General features: G+C 45.3%; 5 protein-coding genes across 5 annotated transcripts in view; 2 read left to right on the top strand and 3 right to left on the bottom strand.

The window, feature by feature from the left end:
- LOC142775804 (pre-mRNA-splicing factor SPF27-like) overlaps positions 1–19,395 on the bottom strand; it is a 38,312-nt gene extending 18,917 nt beyond the window's left edge. The window contains exon 1 of the mRNA XM_075877911.1: positions 19,306–19,395. Within this exon, the coding sequence (XP_075734026.1) occupies positions 19,306–19,395 (90 nt within the window). The remainder of the gene's footprint in view (positions 1–19,305) is intronic.
- On the top strand, positions 6,865–8,640 carry LOC142776893 (uncharacterized). The gene is made up of 3 exons (XM_075881224.1): positions 6,865–6,930; positions 8,346–8,450; positions 8,626–8,640. Exons 1-3 carry the CDS (start codon positions 6,865–6,867, stop codon positions 8,638–8,640), a joined length of 186 nt encoding a protein of 61 aa, XP_075737339.1.
- On the top strand, positions 8,753–9,941 carry LOC119172959 (uncharacterized). Its single transcript, XM_037424095.2, has one exon. It carries the CDS (start codon positions 8,946–8,948, stop codon positions 9,861–9,863), a length of 918 nt encoding a protein of 305 aa, XP_037279992.2. The 5' UTR covers positions 8,753–8,945; the 3' UTR covers positions 9,864–9,941.
- LOC142775803 (uncharacterized) lies at positions 11,806–12,932 on the bottom strand. Its single transcript, XM_075877910.1, has one exon. The coding sequence runs from the start codon at positions 12,612–12,614 to the stop codon at positions 12,159–12,161; it is 456 nt and encodes a 151-aa protein (XP_075734025.1). The 5' UTR covers positions 12,615–12,932; the 3' UTR covers positions 11,806–12,158.
- Positions 11,806–17,475, bottom strand: LOC119176580 (uncharacterized). Its single transcript, XM_075877909.1, has 3 exons — positions 15,611–17,475; positions 14,010–14,703; positions 11,806–12,839 (listed from the first exon to the last, which is right to left on the bottom strand). Exons 1-2 carry the CDS (start codon positions 15,814–15,816, stop codon positions 14,022–14,024), a joined length of 888 nt encoding a protein of 295 aa, XP_075734024.1. The 5' UTR covers positions 15,817–17,475; the 3' UTR covers positions 11,806–12,839; positions 14,010–14,021.
- Positions 19,396–21,878: the final 2,483 nt, after the last annotated feature.

The following is a 21,878-nucleotide window of genomic DNA, read 5'->3' as shown; positions in this document are numbered from 1 at the left end:
AACAGAATCGAGATAGTATACGTGACTGTTGGAGCTATGTGCGGTAGCTCTAGCATAAGCTACGGCTGCTGCAACGTAGTCGGCGTCCGCGCGCGTTGGTGTCGTTCGAGCGCTCTTGCGTGATTGTGTTTAACTGAGTATTTAGGCACGGGTTACGTTTGTAAATTCTGTAGTCAATAATCGCTAATAGCGTGCCCCTGATTGCGATCAGAAGATGGGCTTGGTTGTCGAAATATGCCAGATGCTTTTTCTGAAAGCAAGCTTTGAATTTTTTTTTAAAAAAGTATTTTCATACGTGCAAGGCAGTGCCTATTGCAGGCCCGCAACTCTTTAAAAACTGGACGAGCTATCACATCTTTTATCAAGTTACAATGAATTAAGATGATTGAATTATAGATGACGAATTTCTGTGCTAGATTAGGTGCACAAAACACATGTTCGCAGCCCTACGTCTCGAAAGCAGGCAAATAGAAAGCACAGCGTCAAATTTGGATTAGATTCCATTGACAGAGCGTCTTGTGAGAGTAGAAAGAACGAGAAAATTGTTCATTTTTGATGCCCTTATAGAGGCAGTCAGAATTGCACTGATTGGTGACTTGTAACCATTCCTCAGATTGTTAGAGGCGTGATTAAAGTCAGTAAATCTTTTACTTTTTTTTGCAGACCTCTTCGCTAGTGCCACGCCCAAGATCATTTGTTCTCATGTAAAAGAGAAAGCAGAGATGTCTTCACTGTTTGTAAATGAAGAGGTAAGTTTCTTGTGCATTTTGATTAATGTTACATGTTCGGAACGTTGTACTTTAGGAATTGTTTTTCACACTGGCTCACTACCCTAGAAGGAATTTCATTCTTAGGTGAGTTCAGGCTTTCGTAAGTGCCATTTTTGAGCTGTAGTCTTACACTTCACCTCATTTCGGGAATTTGCTGTATGCTGGAAAACTCTTATCTTTATCATACGAAATTATTGGAATGTATGGGTTGTATGCTTCGAGTCCAGTGTAATGTCAATTACACGCCATTTCGAAGGATACACACTACACATTCTTTATATATGGTGCTGCCAGAACAGCACGAACATCCTTTTATGAGAAGTCATATTTGCTCTTATTACAGGATGAGAGGGTGCCGCTGACGCCCTGCGTAGTCTACCCCCCGCCCCAGCCTAGAGCAAGCCTACTTCCTGAACCTCCACATGGATAACCGAAAAATCTTCTGTTTCAGTAATGACGAAGAAGGAGTGACAGCACTGATGAGTTGATTTTTTTTTATTTTCAACATTGTCTACGGCTGCAAGGCCTTTAACATCCACCGTGATTGAGCGGCTTTTTGTCGGCGTGAGTTTGGAGTTTATCAAAGAAGTTGTTCAGGCAGTACGACGCTGAAAATTTTAGTGTCACAATGCCTGAACAACTTTTTCTAGTGTGGTCATGGTAGATGAACATTGTTATTTGTGTAAGTTATTTTGCCTAAATATAGCTGGACCATTCCATGCCAAACGTCCCAGCCACTTTGGGGACCATCTGAATTGTATTTGAAAAAAAAGTGCTGACTTACTGCGTTGAAAACAGTGAACTGCTAGAATATTTCAGCGAGAAAAAAAGTTTTGTTCATGTGGCTGGCTTATAACTTCCTGGCATAATGCTGTCTGTGTGCTGTTTGTGGAAAATTTCGTTTTAAAACTACCGCTTATTTTTTGTGAAGCAAGTTTGGTCTACTTGTTAAGTAAATGTGCTTCTTTAAGGTATTTGAAGCTTAATAATAATAGTGCAATTTTTTTGCCACATTCGCTTCCAAGAATAAAGCCAAAATGTGTTATGTTTGCATTTTTATTGCAATATTGCACTTTGTATGAATATCTGAGCAGTGAATACTTACTCCACAGAAGGTATATTTTGAGGAAAAAATATCTTTAGACCTCTCAAGCTGCTGAAATATACGAGAAAATATCACGAATTTCACAAAATTGTGATTTTTGTCCATATTGAGATGCAATTTGCTCCATGTTGTGATACAATGAAAACTCATCATTATACCTGAATTGTAAGAAAATGAAATTTTTTTTTCTGTAATAAAAATCTTATTGCAAAAAGGACAGGAAAGAGCGCTGTCAACTGAATTTTATTGAAGGTGCTACGAGCGTTTTTATACTGAGCACAAGACCAGGGCTCATCTGCAACAACACATGTGTGACCATGACAAAATAATTTTAACCGAGAAAAGAATACTCTTTTTCGGAAAAGATAAGTGAAGGTGTACTGATGTATCGATCCTTGGCCTTCCTGATAAAGAGTTCTAAAATCTCATTTTTCTGCTAGCTTTTTTTTTCAAAAACCGTGTTCTATGAAACCTAGGACTACACTTACATACGGTGCCCGGCCATGAGACTACTATAGCTCTTCTTAACATTTAAAGCATGCTGTCTTGCTTGATCATTGAAGCATTGCCCAGTTTGTCCTATGTTTACTTTTCCACATGTTAGTGGCATCTTATACACATTAGATTGGCATTCAGTAAACCTATTCTAGTGACGAATGGTGCAAGATTGACTATTCCTGTTGCTGTAAGTACATGCACTTTTGAAAGCTTGCAAGGGGTGGAAAACAACAATGTCATATCTGCTGGCTCTTTTCCTAAAATTGTGAGACACCTTATGTACGTAGTACCGTGTGACATGCAAAGGTGATTGGTCATTTTCTTTTTCTTTTGGTCCTGTTTCCTTTAACTTTACTTTCTGCTGGAGGGTTTCGCAAACAAGTGTGATGATGCTGTTGGGGTATTGGCTGGTGCTATCAGCCCAGGAGTGCTAAGAATGTTCTGCCTTTTCATAGTGGGCATTCAAAATCAGTAGAAAGAAGAATTGATACCACATGTACTCAGGCCACCCTTCAGAAGTCATGTTAGCACAAGGGTGAGGTCAGGTTTAAAAACCAGATTAAAAGACTAAAAGATACTGGGTATCCCAACAGAATCATCACACCCGTTTGCAAAACCCTCCTGCAGAAAGTAAAGTTAAAGAAGACAGGACCAACAAAAAACAATGACCAAAACCTTTGCATGTTATACCACATCATGTGTCTCACAATTAAAAAAATAGCCAGCAGATATGATATTAGCGTGTTGTTTTCCACCCCTTGCAAGCTTTCAAAAGTGTGTGTACTAAACAGCAACAGGAATAGTCAATCTTGCCCCATTCGTCACGAGAATAGGTTTACTTAATGCCAATTTAACGTTTGTAGAAGTATTTTTTATCAGGTAAACCAATGATCAGTGCGTCACTACACGTTTAGTTATCCTTTCCGAGAGGGAGTATTCTTTTCACAGTTAAGATTATTTTGTAGTGCTCACACGTGTCGTCGCGCATGAACACGGTTCTTGTACTCCGTATAAAAGCGCTCGTAGCACATTCATTAAATTCAGTTGACAGTCGGTGCTCTTTCCTGTCCTTTTTGTCTCTTCCTAAAGTTGTCGCGCTGTGACTAGCACACAACCACAATGAACCAACTCTCCCAAATTAAGCTCTTGTTACGTAACACGTAGACCGAGTTTCGTATGGAAAGAAAGAGCGGTGCTTTTAAAATAAAATTTTTAACATACAACACCTAGACGGCATTCCAGGAAGTTCAGAGGGCAGCCACGTGACCAAATATTTTTCCTCTCCTAAATATTCCAGAAGTTCACTATTTTCAATGCAGCACGAGTTTTTTTGAATACATTTGAGATGGTTGCCAAAATGTCTGGGACATTTGGCATAAAGTGACCCAGCTGTGTCATTAGCCATAATTATGCATTACCTCTTTTGTTTTTTGTGTGTTTTGACTTAGTTTTGTGCTCGTTTTTAGCTTATTGTGTTTCTGATCATTGTATTGGTTTCTTAAGTATTCGCTAAAGTTATATGTGCGAAAACCCGTATATGTTTGCATGTACATCATTTCTCATAACCAATTGTTATACATCTAGGAATACAAAGCTTAATCCACTGTGATTGTATACATTTGAAAACACTATCCATATATATTTTTGTGTGCATCACTTCTTGGGAACGATTGTGGACATGAAGGCGTATATAGTGAAATCGTGGTGATTGTATATATTTGAAAGAATCATCAGTATATATTTGCCTGTATTTCATTCCTATTAACCGATTGTGTACATGAAGGAGTATTAAACTGGAAACCACTGGGATTGTAGATACTTGAAAGAATTATAGGGATATACTAGCGTATATTTCATTTGTAGTCTTTATGTACTTGAAGCAGTATACTAAACTGAAACCAGTTTAATTGTATGTTGCAAAGAATTGTTAATGAAGTGAAAGTGAATAAATATAATAAACATTTGAGGTGTTGCATGTGTAGTGTACGTATACGTGAACGTATATCTGGTGAAAAAGTTGTGTGGCAGAAGAAAAGTTTATGTTTTATTTGCCTATTAAATAAACGCAATATGCAAGGGCAGCAAGGCTTCATTTTCTGTAACGTGCATTATGCATATACTGTGAAGTATATATAGATCCAGCACAAGTTCATACACGATAGTACGCGTTTATATTTTTGCCCAGACGCAATGAATGGAGCTCGACAGGTGGCGCACCATTGATAATCAGGACCACTTTCTTCAAGTAGTGTGTAATCAGTGCATGCCGATATCTATTAGTGCAGTCTAAAAGAATACTGGCGCCCCTGCCATGGGCACTCAACACCCTTGTGCACCCTTCTCGCACCCTCCTCAGAGGGTGCTAAAAAAGTGATGGACATCGAAGGCACCCTTCCTCAAGGGTGTTTTTGTAACACCCTACAGTTTTTTACATGTACACCCTATTCTAAGGGTGCATGAAAAAGCACCCTTTTTGGAAGGTGCTGAATTAACACCCTTAGGAAGTCGTCCACGGGACAAGCTCATTTACACCCTTCTGGGTGTAAAAATTTTTACTGTGTAGTGGTGGGCTCCGGAAATTTCCACCACCTAGGGTTATTTACACGCACCCAAATCGGAGCACACGAGATTAAAACATTTCCGCCTCCAACGGAAATGCAACCGCCACAGCCGGGATTCAATCCCGTGACCTGTGGGTCAGCAGCCGAGTACATCAGCCACTAGAACACCGCGACAGGGCAATCACAGCAAGAGTGAAGTTAATAATATACTTGCCCCCTCCCCTCACCTATTTTTTTTTCTCGCTATGACCAACTCAACATAGAAGGCCCATTACCCATATATAATAAATATATGCCCATCCCCCAACCCCCATAAAAATCTACCGATGCCCTAGCGGCCGATGTGTCAATAACGGCTTATATCATGCTCATTTGATAAAACCGGAACAAGGTTATGATGGTCGTTAAAAATTACGGCATCCTAAAGCTTCGCGTTTAGGAGTTCAACATGATAGCGATCTTCTGTTTGTATAGTGCGTACTTCAAACAACTAATACATGAAACCTTTTGGAACCAGGTATGCACCCTTTACATAGCCTCAAGAAAAACGGTGCAGTAGCGTGTGTGCGTTTTGTAGTGGGTTACTGGCTTTAAACCACGAAGTCATTGTAATATTCGCATGTTGTGATAATCGCAAGAAGTCATACTATATTCATGAATGTCTATGGCACGCTTCTCTGTTGTGTGATTGGATATGGTGTCACAACAGTGTCAACATATTCAATCTCACCGCGGCAGAAGTGAGATGAACAGCGGGCGCCACTGATGTATTGTCAACAAATCCTTGCCCTTGCGATCACTCTGAAAAAACTTACACTAATACTTTATTTCGGTGTATCGACGCCCATCACGGAATAGGAAAGATTATCTTCAGGTATAAAAGCAGTATTTCTACAAAGCACAGCCAAGTTATAGACACTTCTTTAGATTAATTGACGTGAAGCGGGGGTGTTTAGGTTCACTGTGATACCGGCTGCCTCGGCGAGCAGGCTCACTTCGCTTCCACCTTTCCTGTATTCAAGGAGGGCACCAAAATAAAAAAAGGCAATTGCATATGCGAACGTAGGAGAGAAAACACAAGGTAACATTAAGGGCAGAAACGAACAACCTACGGCGAATTCGACTATTAAAAACCGGTGGCAGCAACGATGTACATACGCGTAGATTTGCCATTTTGAGGCGTCACAGATGGCACGTTGCTTCAGTGATGTACACCTAACTATAGCCAACATTGGCGTAGGCGAAGGAGGGGTGTTTTGCACTCCTTTCGAAATTTTAAAATTTTGTATGTGTATACACGCTCGTATGCAAATGAACGCACGAGCATAAATAGAATATGTACAAATACCCTCCTCCTTTCCGACTGACCAAGGTCAGCCGCGATGGCGGCGCGAACCGATGTGCGCGGAACAGACGGCTAGACCCTATAGCCCAGCAGACGCGACAAGGCACGGCTGCGAGTTGGTTACCATAGCAACAACAAATATTTTCCATCGGCTGCTGGCTTCCGTTTCGTTCCTTGAATTCTCGGCGCTCACCACTTTCCTATGAAACAAACAAAAAAATGCCTCAGCTTGATAACATGCTTGCAATTCTTGAATGGAAATGGCGTGAGCGCATCAATCATACAAGTGAGGCGCATGCAAGATTTCAGGACTATTTTCGGTAGGCGAAACGACACTCTTTTAACACGTTCATTCTTCAGTATACTCTGCTTTCCTGATCAGCATAATATCTGGGGTTTTACGGTCCAATAGGCAATATGCGAAATTAACAGCGCCATCTAGTGAACGCAGCAGGTACCCTATCCGCCATTTTGATGCTGGCAAGGCTCGACCACTACGCACGGGCGACCCGCATGCGAGCGTACCACGGAACGTACGCGCTTCGACGCTTCGACTGTCGCAGTCAGATTTTTTTTGCTGGCCAAATGCCAGTACACTGCTGTGTACCGCTGTGCAAGCAGCGCGGAGTCACAGACAGCGATGGGAGCAAGGTATGTGGCATGAATTACGTTTTTGCAACGATCATTTAAACGCAAAACAGGGTATGGCGTGCAGAAGCTTTATGGGCACATTCTAGGTTGCATGAATCTCCGCGGTGCACGGGCTGCACGAGAGCGATGCAGGACTAACCATTTTTCTGTGTTACTCAGACAGGCCGTGTTTTTATAGGTTTGTCAGCTTTGCGGCTAGGTGTTTTCACTACGTCGGCCCTCTCCACGACAGTGGTGCTCTTCGATTTACCGTCTCGGACTCGCCGAGAAGCTGTCCGGCATTCGAATTTCCCTATGGCTTCGGGGAATCCTCGGACTACCCGCGGCGAGTCCGAGATGGTAAATCGAAGAGCCCTGGTGATTCTCTGCAGTCGAGTGGAGAGTGCACCGCTGCTGTTGGGGTAACTAGTGTGATAGAACCGAAGTGTTAGGACGGGCTGTTTGTGATGAGATTACACCATGTAGGTAGACGATGTATAAATGTTATTTTTGAAGGTGATTGCGCACAGAGACGTGTAGAGCTTCCGCTACTCCGAGTAACATGCCGTACACGCATCCTAGAAAGGCAACTCGGTTGCTTTTCCGCGTTCAGGCTCCGTTGTGTCCCCAAGTACGGTCACCGCGCAGCAATAAAACTGTCATTCGGAAGATGAGGGCTATGCCCACTTTCGAACAGAAAAGTATCTGCTCAGGCGCTTAACTTCAGTTCCCCCAACGTGCGCGGACGCAACTTTTCCATTCGGTCCTCTCTCACCGATATTCCTTTACCAACGAAATAAAATCGAAAAGATAGCGGGGCGCGCTGCCGTAGGTTTGGAAAACTGGCACCATGAGTATCGCCAGGGCTTGACTGAATGACGTTCTGCATGAGTTCAGAGCGCGGCAGTTCCATTTATTCGTGAGACGGGATTCATTCTCTGCATTTTAGTCTCTTCGGCTCAGTTGTGTTGCAGCTGTTTGGTTGTGTTGCAACTCACCTCACCTGAAAAATGTTTCATGTTGCATTATCAAACATACAGCTGTGGAGGCAGCCATAACTTAGTTGTACGGTATTCTGCCTTTTGGCTGCCTTAGACTCGCAGATCATAGAAACCTTTGAAGCTACCTGGAGATAAAAAATAACTGATTTAAATTCCCCCCAGTGTCCACAAGTGACTAATGCCTCTTAAGGCTTGCTGTGAAGGGCCATATCTAGGAAAGGCTGCTAGAAAAGGGGAGTGTGCGCAGAAAAAACTGAGGGGGGTGGGTCACATTACAAGTGCATCATTAGTCCTGCAATGCACGTATTAGTGTGACCTCTATTCTTTGTGAGATGAATTTGTGATAGTGCCTGTGTTTGTAAACAACAATCAAACAGCTAAGAGAAACCTAGCTCATGACGTCGCACTGAATGTTTGTTTGCTTATATCTTGTAGGTATCCTTCCACCGCTTTCCGAAAGATGCAATGATATACAAGAAGTGGATTGTTGCGATCAAGAGGGATGAAGGCCCGGAATTTCAAGTCGGCAAGCCAACGAAGGTCTGCTCGAAGCATTTGAGGTCATTGGACTTTATACCTAGCGTTGTGAGTGGCCGCAGCCTCCTTCGGGACTCGGCAGTTCCGTCAGTTTTTGCTTTTCCCAAGGAAAAGAAAGAATGGAAGCCCCCAAAGCCACGTGCTTCACCACAAGTAAGAAGCCAAAACCCGGTTCTAGGCCCAGGAGTGCTAGGCGATGAGCTTATGCATAGCCCAGATGAAGTGAAGGCAGCACCGGTAGTTCTAGAGGAACCCACTAGGCTCAACAGCTCACTTGAAGGTGAAAATGCACATTTGGCCGAAACGATAAAACAGAAAAACAACGAAATCGCGCGGCTCCGAGACGAGCTTTGCCAAATCAAGGAGCAGCTTGTTGCTGCAAAAGGAATTATCGGGCAACTGGGCTTCGAAAAGGCGTCCTTGAGTTGCCAACTTGCTGCTGAAAGAGAACGAACGGCTCCCTTCACAGTGGAACGGTTCAAGGACTGCGACGAAGACATGCTATTTTACACTGGGCTGCCAAGCTACAACCATTTCAAGAAACTTCTGGTCTACTTGAACCCCGGTGATGATGGGTGCAACGTTCTACGTTCAGAACGTACAGAAAGCAGTGAACCCAGATCATCGCGAGGGCGGAAGAGAAAACTAAGCACGGAAAATGAGCTGTTTTTGGTGCTAGTCCGACTGCGCCTCGGCCTGTTTGAAGATGATTTGGCTCACAGGTTCTGCATTGCCCAGTCAACTGTGTCCCGAATATGCACATCGTGGATTAACTTCCTGTATGCCAAACTAGGCCTGTTACCTCTGTGGGCTCCTAGAAGAATTGTAGATGCTACAATGCCACCCGAGTTTAAGGAAAAGTATTCATCGACTCGAGTAATCCTGGACGCCACGGAAATACAGTGCGAGGTGCCATCATCCTTGTCCCTACAGTCTACAACGTACTCCCCATACAAGTCGAGCAACACATTCAAGGGACTCATCGGCGTCCTGCCTAATGGCCTTGTCGCCTTTGTGTCAGAGCTTTTCACAGGATCCAGCTCAGACAGAGAGTGTGTGATTAGGAGTGGTTTTTTAAACTTGAAGTTTGACGACGAAGATGCTGTTATGGCAGATAAGGGCTTTCGCATCGAAGATCTCTTGGAAAAGAATGGAGTGAAATTGAACCTGCCGCCGTTCCTGAAGGGTGGCACATTCTCACCTGAGGAAGTGAAATCTACAAAGGAGATTGCTGCTTTGCGGATACACGTGGAGCGGCGGATACAGCGGATAAAGGCATTCCACATTTTTGATAGACCCATACCATTAACCTTGGCTCCACTGATTAACCAAATTTGGACTGTGACGGCAATCCTGAGCAACTTCCAGTCTTCTCTCATGCAACAGTCAAGTGGCAAACCGCAACAAGAGCCTTAGATGTGGCAAGCTAAAAAATTACGCCCTTTCCCACGAGGGGATTCCTGCGAAGGATGCGGAGCGTAACGGGGCTCCATCTGAACAGTACTTTGCGACTTATCACAAAGTATATATTTTTGCAATGCACCAATGAAGTGCAAGGGTTTTTTTTTCAGCGCACGCACTTGCTTTCACGAGACGAGCCCGCTCCCACTTTAAAAGATCTGAAGCGACAGTGTTGCTGGTGTCCTCCTGGGCCGGCACGAGCCCCGACCATGAGATGGCTCCTGGAGCGACAGTGTTGCCGGCGTCTTCCTGGGCGCATGCGCAGGTGGCGTGCGGACGACGGGCTATGGAGGGACAGAGCCCAAGCCTAAGATGAATTCGCAGTTACGCTCCGCATCTAAAAGAACACACAGCACTTGGCACGTTTTAATGCACCGACGACTGATGATTGACTGGTTGTGAGGTGTAACCTGCCGACGCTACACAGGCGATGAAGCGCGCCGTAGTGGAGGGCTCCGGAGTAATTCTGATCACCTGGGGGTCTTTAACGTGCACTGAAATCTCAAACACGCAGGCAATTTCACTTTCCGCCTCAGTCCGAAAAGCGGCTGCTCCGGCCAGGAAACGAGCCCACAAATGGAGGATGACTGCAGGATCAAAAGGGAGATGACAGCACGGACCGTGAAACTGGTAATCTGCAGCTGTGTGACTTGAGCACTCAGGGGCGCCACGTGCGCGAACAAAAAGCCTTGAGCAAGAAGGCAATGTTGTGCGCTGTTAAGTTGTTGCTCACTGTGTGATTCATTCAAAGACGTAACCACCAAACTTGTACTCACCGTGTAAATACTTGTGCAATTTTTTTCCTGGTCATCTCCGGACACCATTCACGCTACCAAAAGGCTCCCGAACCTGGATTCACAGCAGTACTTTGTCAAGCTCTATTATTATTTCTTCGCTCATTTGTAATCCTTCCTTATTGTTCATATACTGTGTTGTGTTTGTTAACCTACCTCAAGTTGACTCTCATTGTAACAAATCTTGCAAAGATTGACTATAAACTGGTTTTGTTTTGTCCATGTGCAGCTCAATGGCAGAAGATGTGGTTGTGTCCAGTCATGACATGCTCTTGGTTACCACAGACTAAATTTTAAGTAATCTAGTAAAAAAAATGCTCACAAAGGGATTGAGTGGTGCTAGCATGTACATTATAACTTACTTGGATGAGATAAGAATTTAATTCGCAGCATTGCAATGTGGCCCACAATCATAGCTTTTCTCCCCCCCCCCCTTTAGGCATGTTTTGTTGCCTTTTTTGCTTTTTTTTGAGGCCGTAGCACTTCTGTGTATCGCTGTGTATCACATGTTAAAACATGTGGAGCTGTCCACCTTGAATGGCTTGAAAGGCGCACTCGCTGCGTGCGGAGTATTTCTCTATTTCAAAAAAAAATGCAGGAACACAAAAGTACATGTCTCTTGTGACTCTGTAGCATGTGGTTAAGAAAACTGCTACGTTGTGTTTGCGTCTCTTCCTGCAATATCACTCAAACTGATGCGTTACAAAGCATCACTATGCCTGAAAAATGGTGTTTTTCTGAACTTTCATCAGCGAGATTTTAAATTATTCAAGATTAAATCGAGCGAGTGTGAGCTCACGTACAATATCTATATTCTCTTAGACGTATCCAAAACTTTTAAGGCCTCACTAAGTTCTGTATGAATACAAGCAACTGGATGCTGCAAGTATGTACTAAGATTCATTAAACACTGCTTAAAAAACCTTGGATGGGAGTCTAATAATAATAGGTATGGCATGCAATTTTTTATCTTTACCCAAAATATGATGCATGAGATTTTTCATTTCCTTATTGTGGTCTCCATAACTTGTGCTGTGGCAATGTGAAGTCTATTGAAAAAAGTGAATCTGAAAAAATTCTTGTACGAAATCAGCCTGTGTATGTTTGGTTCACAATAAAGCAGCCAATGTTTTTATTTCCACATGTCCGCAAAAGGAAAATTTTTTGTCTCAAGGTATTATGTTGTGTTGCCTTCTCTGCGTTGAGATTTTGGTGCACGTTAAGATGCCCAGGCAGCCAAGACAATTTGCAAGCATCCATTACAGGGCACAGTATTGCCCAGATGCACAAATGGCAAGTAAAGCTCGGAGCGTTATTTTTTTAGTATTGAAAAATCCTCTGGCACGAAGGTAGCACCGAGTTACCTCTTGGCTAGGGTGTGCAGGTACTGTGCACGCCTCATAGGTTAGGTGTAGCTTTGGCGCACTAATCAGCCGAAATCTGGAAGCTTCACTGATTACCGCCTGGCAAGATGGGGCAGCATTTGCTCAAAGAAGAAGGCATCAAGCTTTTTGCGCATATCCTCCCACTCGTTCCTGTCGAACCAAATGCGCTCAATGCCAATCCACTTTTCCGAACACACGACAAAATCGCCCCACAAGCAGCCAGTGAGGGCCATCTGCCCAAGCACCTGAGCATAATACTCATGGTCTCTGTCCAGCTGCGGTTCACCATTTTCCCCGAACACCAAGGAAAACTTTCTTTTCTTCGCTTCCTCTGGCTCAGAGTCTTTCAGAGAATGGGGGCACTTGACCTCCAACACACCATATGAAAGTTCTTCCGGGTCGTACACGAGTCCGTCTGGTGTTGCACCCAACCAAGGGCACACAGGGTCTACCACAAGGCCGCAATGCTGCACTGACACATTGTGCCCGTAGCTGTTCATGACAGCTATATACCTATCTTTGGCCATGTTCTCATTCCTTATGCCATATTGCACCGGACGGACGTGCGTGAGGTCCTTCGGCTCAATGAGGTTACGGAGGCCCTTCTCCGTCCATGCCTGCCGCCTGACGACGTGGCCGAAAGTTGACGCTGTCAGTCGATTGGCCCGTGCCTGTCGCCAGCGTTCAATGAGCCGCTGCTGCCTTGAGTTCAGCTCGAGGTCCCGAGCTTCTTCTTGTGACAGCTGGATCTCCTGCACAATGTGGAAGTAAATATAGCATGAGAAAGCGCTAGAAACTTTTAACGGCTCAGAGCTTGCATACACTGTACTTTGACTACTAGCAAGACCCAATCAGAATTCCTGCAGCCTAGCTGGTATGCCAATGTTTGTTTTCGGTACCGTGCTGCACTAAGATTAATAGCCAGTCATCAAAAGACAGATTTAGGAGCCACTTTTAGGAGAGTCAATGGCATGAATGGCAGAACAGCAGCAGCAATGAAATTGTGCTTTTTAATAAGAACAGGCAAGAGAGGAGCACAGTTCCCGGTTTTTTAAGCAAAGCTTGGATAGCTAGGGTTCCATATATTTTTTGCATTTGGATATAGAAGCTCATGAGGCTGCAAATGTTTTCAAAGCGCAATACAATAAAAAGAAGTCCACACGTGTGTCCCCTCATGTTTAAAATGGCATATGCAGTGGATGGTGACCGCGCACAGAAAAAAAAACAACAACGGGGTGTTTGTCGTCCTCGCAAAAGTAGCTAGAGATTTAGGCTTGAGAGTGGCACACACCCCAACCGAGGCATCGGTGTTTGCACCACAGAATGAATGCGCACCTGAGTCGGGCTCCACCACCTGCCGCCGCAGCGTTAGCGCCCGGTCATCCCTATTCTAAAACTCTATTGTTATAATGCAGGTTTGACAAAATCAGAGGACATGCAATCGACAGTGGCCCCAAGTTCGATTAAGTGTAAGTCTTGGTTTACATTACAATGATGCATTGAAATGAATCAAAATACGGATATTGGGTGGTAAATCTAGCAAATAGCAAATGTTAGCCTGTAGAAGCACATATGAGTGAGACTGTTTAATAACCACACAGCTTAACACCCTTCAAAGCGTAGAACATAAAGCAATGATCTGCACTGATAAAATAAAGCACAGCATTAGTGCTGGGTTTGCCTGTAGTTTAAAATTGCTTAACCACTATCATCACTGGGGCCATTGTCTTGGCATTTGTAACATTTGGTGGAAGCAAATAGGGCATTCATAATTTTCTCGCTTTCTCTTTTTACAGAGGACTGCATAAGAATATTTCTAGGCTGCATGTGCTCTACATCTAGGTCCACCTAATCAGTTAAAAGCATCAATGGTACACACTCCACCAGTGCAGAGAGAAGTATCTTTTCTATACTGCACTTACAGTCAACACCCTTCATTCTTCAGCCGTGAATCTGCCGGGCAAGGGTGGCTGTGAGGCTCCGTCACTAAACAGAGTCAAAGCTGGCACTGGTGTCACGGTGGCTGCCCCTTGCGAAATGCTGGGTGACATCCACGTAGTGAAGCCTGCAGGGAGTTTTGCCTGCTGGTACGACAGTGCAGACCCCGCAGGCGCAGGCCCAAGCTTTGTGTCCACTGACGGCCCCCCAGCAGCAAGGAGAATGGCAGCAAAGTCGAAGGTCCCGAGGCTCTGGAGGTCCTCTCCCAGGCTATGGATCGCTTCAAGGTGTTGCTGCTCCTTTTGCTCCTCAGCCTGCGCATCAAAAAGTCGCATGGGCATTGGCATGCCCATGCCACCCTCACGTGGACTCCGCCAGTCCACGTTCTCCACGGCCATAGGCCTGATGCCTTGTCGTCGGGGGCGCCTCCATTGCTGCGGCAACTCGGTCCATGAAAGCTCTGGTGGTGCCTCTTTGAAGCCCTTCTGCTTCAGCAGAACAAGGAGGCGCAGAGCCGCAAGAATGTGGCTGCAGGCACCACCAGCCCCAGCGGGGCACTCACAAGTGGAATCTGCCACTGCTCCACTGTCGCTTTTCAAAGCCAAGCTGACTTTGTACGGCCGCCCACTCTTCTTCTGGCTTCGGTAGCACGTGGCACGTGCATAGACAATCCCGAGACTGTAAGAGCAACAACAACAACAACAACAAAAAACAACTTTTAAAGCTGCACACAGTCAAGTTTGCCATCTTTTTACCGAGTGCCATATCACAAGTACGAATAAAGCTGTCGTGGCACTTGCCATGACAGCTTTATGCAAAGCAACAAGGTTATGCAACCTACTCTCCACAAAGTAATGACTATGTCATTCGGGAAAACCCCTGCGCAGCTGACGTTACAGTGCAATAATACAAAACCTGCATGAAGTGCTTCGATGTGAACAACCTCTAGTGGAACATAAAAAAACACTGCTTTTTATTGACGAGTTGGAAAACCACATGCCAATGCTGCTGAAAAATCTCCAAACCAACATGCACTGAATGAATCAGGTTTTTAAGGAGTCCCACTGTTAACTTACGTTGACACTTGCGGTGGATCAGTTCCGTTCTTTCTAGCTGTCCTTGTAGACCCGTTTAGTCTAAATGTTTAGTGAACAAACTAGCGTACGTCGTGTTTTATACAAAGCAGCATGCGCACTCGTAAAGGCAGCACATTAATATTAGACCAGTAATGCATACGTGCGGACGCGAAATTTGTTTGCACAAAAAACTGTTTTCATAGTACGAGCGATGTCCTTCAAGGCATGCACACTGCACCACCGGAACAGCTGCGAAGTTCCTGCGCGACCACGCCTGCTGATCGGACGTGCTAAAAATGAACGCCAAACCATAGCCTCCTCTTGCCAAGCCATAATGACAAGTTATCCAAGCACGTGAGCACGCGTAGTGAAAGAAACACGCAGTGACATGACCGACCTCGCCGAGAACGCCCGCACGACGTTAACAACGGCGGCACTATTTGTACGTTGCTCCAAAAGGAAAAGCACTGCATGCTTTCAGAAGGTTACACAAAACGTCGCTTACCTACCTTGTGTCACAGGCGTTGGTCACAACCGACGGCGGCAAGGTGTACGCTTCCACGGCGAAGGCATAAGATTTTGTTTGCTGCTTGGATGACGTCGGCGCCTGGTTTATTAGGTCCGCTACAGTGTCGTTCGATATATGCGGCAAGTTTTCTAAACAGTTTGTCCACATCACATGTTCGGGCACTGGGAAACGTCTTGCTGTGGCCATCGCAGTAGCTCAGCGCAGTGAAGCGGGTGTTCAGAAGTCATACGGCCGTACTAGCGAACGCGTTTCCGTCGACCGCTCGCCCACATTAAAATGGCGGCGGGGTCGAAGTGCACAGTGTTGCCAGAGCACAAAGCAATTTCGCATATGGTCTATTCCACGACATGATTATGAAAGACGCCATAGTGGAGGTCTGCCGAAGTTTTCATCATCTGGTATTCATTAACCTGCACTGACACCGGACAGTTCCCGCCCCGCTACGTTCAAACTCCATAGAAATGCGACTGCTCCAGCAGGGATCGAACCCGCAACCTTTGGGTGAGCAGCCGTGCTCCTTATAACTACTGCTTCACTGCGGTGATCTTCTGATAAGCATATTTTGTCTGGAATGTTAACCGATGACACACTACTTTCATTGCCGCAATGCCACTTTACGGCTTTCAAAGAGTGATCGCTATATAAGAGGCTAAGATCACGCATGACCACATGCACGTCAACTTTACTGCTGACTTACCCGGAACAGGTACCCATGTCAGTACTTTACAACAGACTGAATGAAAACAACTAAGAAAATCCAACGCTAACAAGTGCTTTTCACAATAAAGTTCTGCCTATAGATCGATTGAGCCAACTGTTCCATGATCACTAGACTGCCCTCCGCACAGTGTGCGTGAGCCAACCCCAATAATGGTTCGTCAAGATCAAGCACACCTCGCCGCGGTGGTCTAGTGACTAAGGTACTCTGCTTCTGCCTAGAAGATCCAGTAGGTAGGGACGGCCCTCCACGCGACTACAATATGGCCACAAGTTTAAACAAGTGCCTTGAACAATGTTCGTATTAAAATGCTTTTTTTGTTTTGTTTTGTTCAGAAGAAGGTTGTATCGCCATGTGACAAGACATGCGCCCTTTCTCTTTTTCCTTGGCCACACGTGTCGGCCTGCCTATATAATCATGCCTCAAATAAAGATTGCTGTTCTTTCGTCCATCGAATGTCGGCCTGCTTGTACATCAAATGCAGCACAACGATACAAAGACTGTAGACTCCCACAACAAGCAGAAGGTGTTGGCAGGCAGCACAGTGATTAGAACAAAATCTATATGCAAAGGCATTCCTTAAACGTAACATTTCTGTCTGTCAGAAAATACAAAGCACTGGCGTTGGAGCCGTGTAAGAAGTTGCATATCCTCAGGCACATTTACCACCACCAGTGCTGAAGACATCACTGGCCGTGGTACAGTTTGTTGCATATGCATTTTGTGCATTTGCTAATTTGCCAAGCAATACGTCTGGACAATCACAGTGCTGCAAATTTACACAAACCACCAATTTAGAAGACACTTCTTCAAAAAATGTTGTACACAAATGTAACCAGAATTGATAGCACTTGTCAATTACAGATGGCCTATTGAAGCCTACTAAAGCATCAACTTTAAAGATACTCAAAGGGACCCTAAAATGAAACAATTAAATCAGTTCAAACGGATAAATTATTCTTTAGGTATTCTCCTTTATTTTTTTATGTCACTGGTTAAACACAAGCAGAGAAAATTTATGTCTGAATATTATTTATGAATTTGTGCCAAATCTGCCCCAGTGAACGTCATGCTGACGCAACAAATTTCACAGTTTTTTCCTGTATTTCGGCCACTATGATTGAATCAAACTTGGTATGTTAAGGTTTCGTGTAGCTTAGAACACAATGCAAACAATTTTCCATGACAACCAGGCATTCTCAAACACAGTCAAAATACATGACATTATGGCATGCTGGTGCAGCAGCAACTTCAAAGAGGCGCGTCAGCCCATTTTGTTACTTTATCACATTTTCTAACTAATCGAGCACCTTGTTGCAGTAAGAGTAATGCTTTCAGGATCGAGAAATTCGAACTTGTTGATACGGGAAAATTTTTTAAAATCTTTTTTTTAGTGGCCCTTTAAGCCAATCAATAGTGCTTCAATTCCGCATAAAGGTAACTTCAGTTTGTTCTCACCACAAGGAAACAAAAGGGTCAACAGCAGGAGAGCCTCCAGTGCCTGATATGACATAAAGTACCTTTGTTTTGCATGTAGGAGCACCACCTTGTGAAAATGCAAATTTACCTCAATTCTTGGAGTTGCCGCTGCAGTTGGCGGAGCATGCGAACGAGCGCAGCATTGCAGCCCTTCCTTCAAGTTGGCAATACGGGTGGCTCTATGTTCCAACTGCGCCGATGAGTTGTCGACGGACTCCGACCAGGACGCGACGCCCGTCGTTTTGCCAGCAGGCGGCTGCGGAAGCTCGTATCTGTAAAGCAACGAAAAATATATGAAACAAATGCTGCAAAGAACGAACTCGTCCCTGGCAATGTGAATATGCACTGCACCTTGGTCACAATGTAAAGAAAAGATTAGGCTTGAGCACAGCCACCTCGTCCTTCCCACAGAGAAGTGCCTCACCAAATAGCGACCACTTGTTTTTGTGAAGCCATGCATTTCCCGAGTTCAATATAACTTGGAGCTGGGCGAGTTGTTTGATACTTCTAGTTTCCCTTGAATATTTCTCGACTATTTCACATAGTAGACTTCGCAATACAGGAACACAGGCACGCTTTTGTATCGCTGGTTTTTGGTCGGAAAGCTGACAATCCTCATGAAATTTATCAAGGATTCTGACATTGCTGTTACACCGAATTCAAAGTTCCAGGTAGTCATGACAAACTTTCATCTCATAACATACTGTTATGTTAACATACCAACCCTAGCTGAAAAAAAGAAAGAGTACTACCTATCACTCTCATGGAGGCTGAACAGTCACAATGCATCATTCCCAAAATCAGCACAATAATGGGCTGCTGTATTCCATAGCACGCCTCTCATGTGTACACTATGTCTTTTTCGTCGGCGCAGTCATTATTCCGCCATTTTCCGCTCTTCGCCATACGAATTTCCCACCAACTATCCCAACGGTTCACGCTTCTACTATTGGACCCATTTACTCCTTACCGCGAGCGATTCTTCAAACATCTTCGATACCACGTGAAAGCGCGCAGCTTAATTGAGCGGCGTACTATAATCAGTGGCTATCAGAGAAACAACGTAGTGGAGAGAAAACGCAAGCTTTTCGGCTGGCTGGAACGACAGCGAGATACGAGCAACAGCGCTTCGAACTGGACAGCCTAACATGCGAAACGTTACAAGGCAGACTTGCGTCATCCGGGCGAAATAAACGAAACCAATCACTTAGGCCTGCGCTATTCTCCGGTCAGAGTATTGGTTTCATTCTAATCGAAGAAGCGAATTAACGCAACACGACTCACCATTTCATGCTCGTCATTTCCATGGGCAACCTCGACTGAAGGCCTTCGGATTCGGTCTTCATGATTTCGCTCTGCAAATGGTTAAAAAAAAAACCAGATTAGTCACACAATGTTACGGCAGTCGCTCGTCGCCCATCGTATCAAGCCAAGTGTCACAACAGCACGTTCATAACGTTCGAGCGCATCATTACTACCTCAAACTGATGCAGCGACAGCTGGGGCAAATGTTCCAGGTAATTCTTTGTGGGTCTGTATCGCCTCGTCTCTTCTTCGACCATAGCCATGACATGAAATGAGAAGCGAAGAACGTAAACACATACAGCGCGATGACACAGTTGTCATTTGTCGCTTGAATTCCCACATACGTAGCGCGCATTCGAGCGCCAATTTAGAGGCATAGATAAGCAGACTAGTTAAAATTAGGGTTGGGAATCTAAAACTTACGGCTTCGCGAATTCCAGGCTCGTCATAGCCTTGATCGATGTATCAAGGCAGCGCGTCGACGATCACCTCTCCTGCCTTGTTGCGCGACTTCTGGCAAAATCTACGCTCGGATTTGGATCTGACTAGGTACGGATGAAAGCACGACTACAGACTGAAGTGTCATGTGGTTTTAAAAACTACGACACTCGCGTTTGTTGATTTAGAATTCCTCAAAAGTCCCCAAAAAAATTTGTTTTGTAAGAAATAGTAAAATTGGTGGAGTTTCTGCTGTTAGCTACACAATTTTCACCGAAACATTACGAAACAGGACCTAGGACGCAGTGACCTAGGAAATTTATTTTTTGGTGTATTAAATACCGAAATCAATTACGCTGTTTAATTTATTACACTGCCACGAATAGCGGTTTCAAATTATTTTGTGTTAAATAATTTTGTATAGATTCACAGCATAGTTTTGTCTTCAGCATCACACTTGAGATTATCGCCACTGGTATTGCTAATGTTGCCCACATTACCTTTGGCATCGCCATTGCCGTACGCCGGCTGTCTCTTTGTGTGAGGTTCGTTGCATGGTGTGTTGTAGCTGTCTGCTTCAGCTCTAGCCGGAGATGGACGTCTACAAACCCACTCAGGACGACATGATTCGTGCCGAAGAAAAGCTACAAGCAAGACTAGATCAGCTCGGCGTCGTGAGTGATTCAGGTGAGACTAAAACCTTCCTCAACGAAGTCGTGGACAAGGTGAGCGACGTCGTCGATGTGGTCGCCTCCTGCCATGATGACACGATGTCGACAAAGTCTGAAGCTGGTCCTCTTTTGTCTTACTTGGACGCCGAAAAGAAGTTGTGCACAACGAAGCGTATCGAAATCGCGGCGCTTCGGCGGAGACTCGTAACCCGCCCCGGAAACGACGACAGCGCTGCGCCTCCGATAGACTCGGAATTGATTCGACGGATCGAATCTATTGTTTCGGGCGCAGCTGCCGAGTACAAGGAGTGCAGGGAAGAACAATACTGCGCCGTGCTCGTGAGGGAATTGACTGACGTGTGCGTGGACGCCGAGTCGTGGACTGAATCGTCAACCGACGCGCGTTACGCGAAGCGCCCCACGTTGTTGCACCGTGCACTGCTCAAAGCAGCGCGTCTCGCACTTTCTCGCCTTGTTGAGAAACAAGTGCGCGACGGCCTGGGAGAAAACAATGAGACAGGACTTCCGAAAGCGCTGGCGCGTTGGGCCACTCTCGCGGTGAAGATGGACGTGGATGGGGCCCGCAACTGCTTGCATGTCCAGGACTTGCTAGCCAAGCGTGAGAAGCTAGCCGCGCGCGTGAGAACGCTGCAGGCGCAGAAAAAACGGCTTCGTCGCGTCCGCGGGAACGTGGAGCAGAGCGAGCGCCTTCTCGCCAACGTGACTCTTGAGGTCTCAGCCTTGCGCGATTCGCTCGCTTCGAGAGTGCGACTGTGCCAGTCTGTGGTCGCGGCGGCCATCGACGCCCAGGCGCGCCAAGAAAACGCCACCGACGCAGCTGTCGCTACCACCCCGGTGTGCTTAGACCAAGATCCTGTGGCAACCAGCGTCTACCGGCTCTGCTCCCAACAAGTCGCCGCCATAGCCGCGAAAGCCGACCAGCTCGATGAAATGGCGCTTCGGAGGCAGCGCGCAAATGAGCTCGTCGACAGGCTTGAGGTCGACATGATCGCCCGTTGTCAGGGCAGCACGTCCAAGTGGCTAGATGACGTACGCGCCGCTATCCCTGAGAAGCAAAATAAGAACTTGTTATTGAAGCGCGCGTTGCTCATTGAGTTCCACGAGAACCCGCAACGCTTCGTTGCTCGAATGAAAAGCGCTACGCTGCTTAAAAAGCGCGGCGCCTTACCTCACATTACGCAAAAGGAAGACGACGCGCAGCATCCCTGAATGCTTTTGTGCTGGAAGATAAGAACTGTTAACTTCTGAAAGCTCACACGATTGCGTTCACGTTATGAAAATAAACTTATCTGCCGAAAGCTACTGCATCAGCTTTTTCGGTTCTAGAGAACGCTGCACCAATGTCTCAAGTTCCACTTTCGAACATCACGCCGAAATCTCTTATTTTAGCGTGACCGGTTGCAATGCGGTTCTCATGTATTTTGTTCATATTGGCTTCACAATATTTTACGCAACTTAGTATGTCAAGTGACAATGAACTTCATCTTTATTGATTAGAAAATACGTAGGCCTGAATAGACCTCGTAAAAATCCATGGTGTCGTGGCGACTGGTATGTGAAATTCACCATGGGGTCGCCACCAAAATTTTTTTCTTTCTGTTTTGCACGTTTACACT

The sequence above is a fragment of the Rhipicephalus microplus genome, chromosome X, assembly GCF_043290135.1.
Source record: "Rhipicephalus microplus isolate Deutch F79 chromosome X, USDA_Rmic, whole genome shotgun sequence".
Taxonomy (NCBI): domain Eukaryota; kingdom Metazoa; phylum Arthropoda; class Arachnida; order Ixodida; family Ixodidae; genus Rhipicephalus; species Rhipicephalus microplus.
This window is presented reverse-complemented; position numbering and strand designations above follow the sequence as displayed.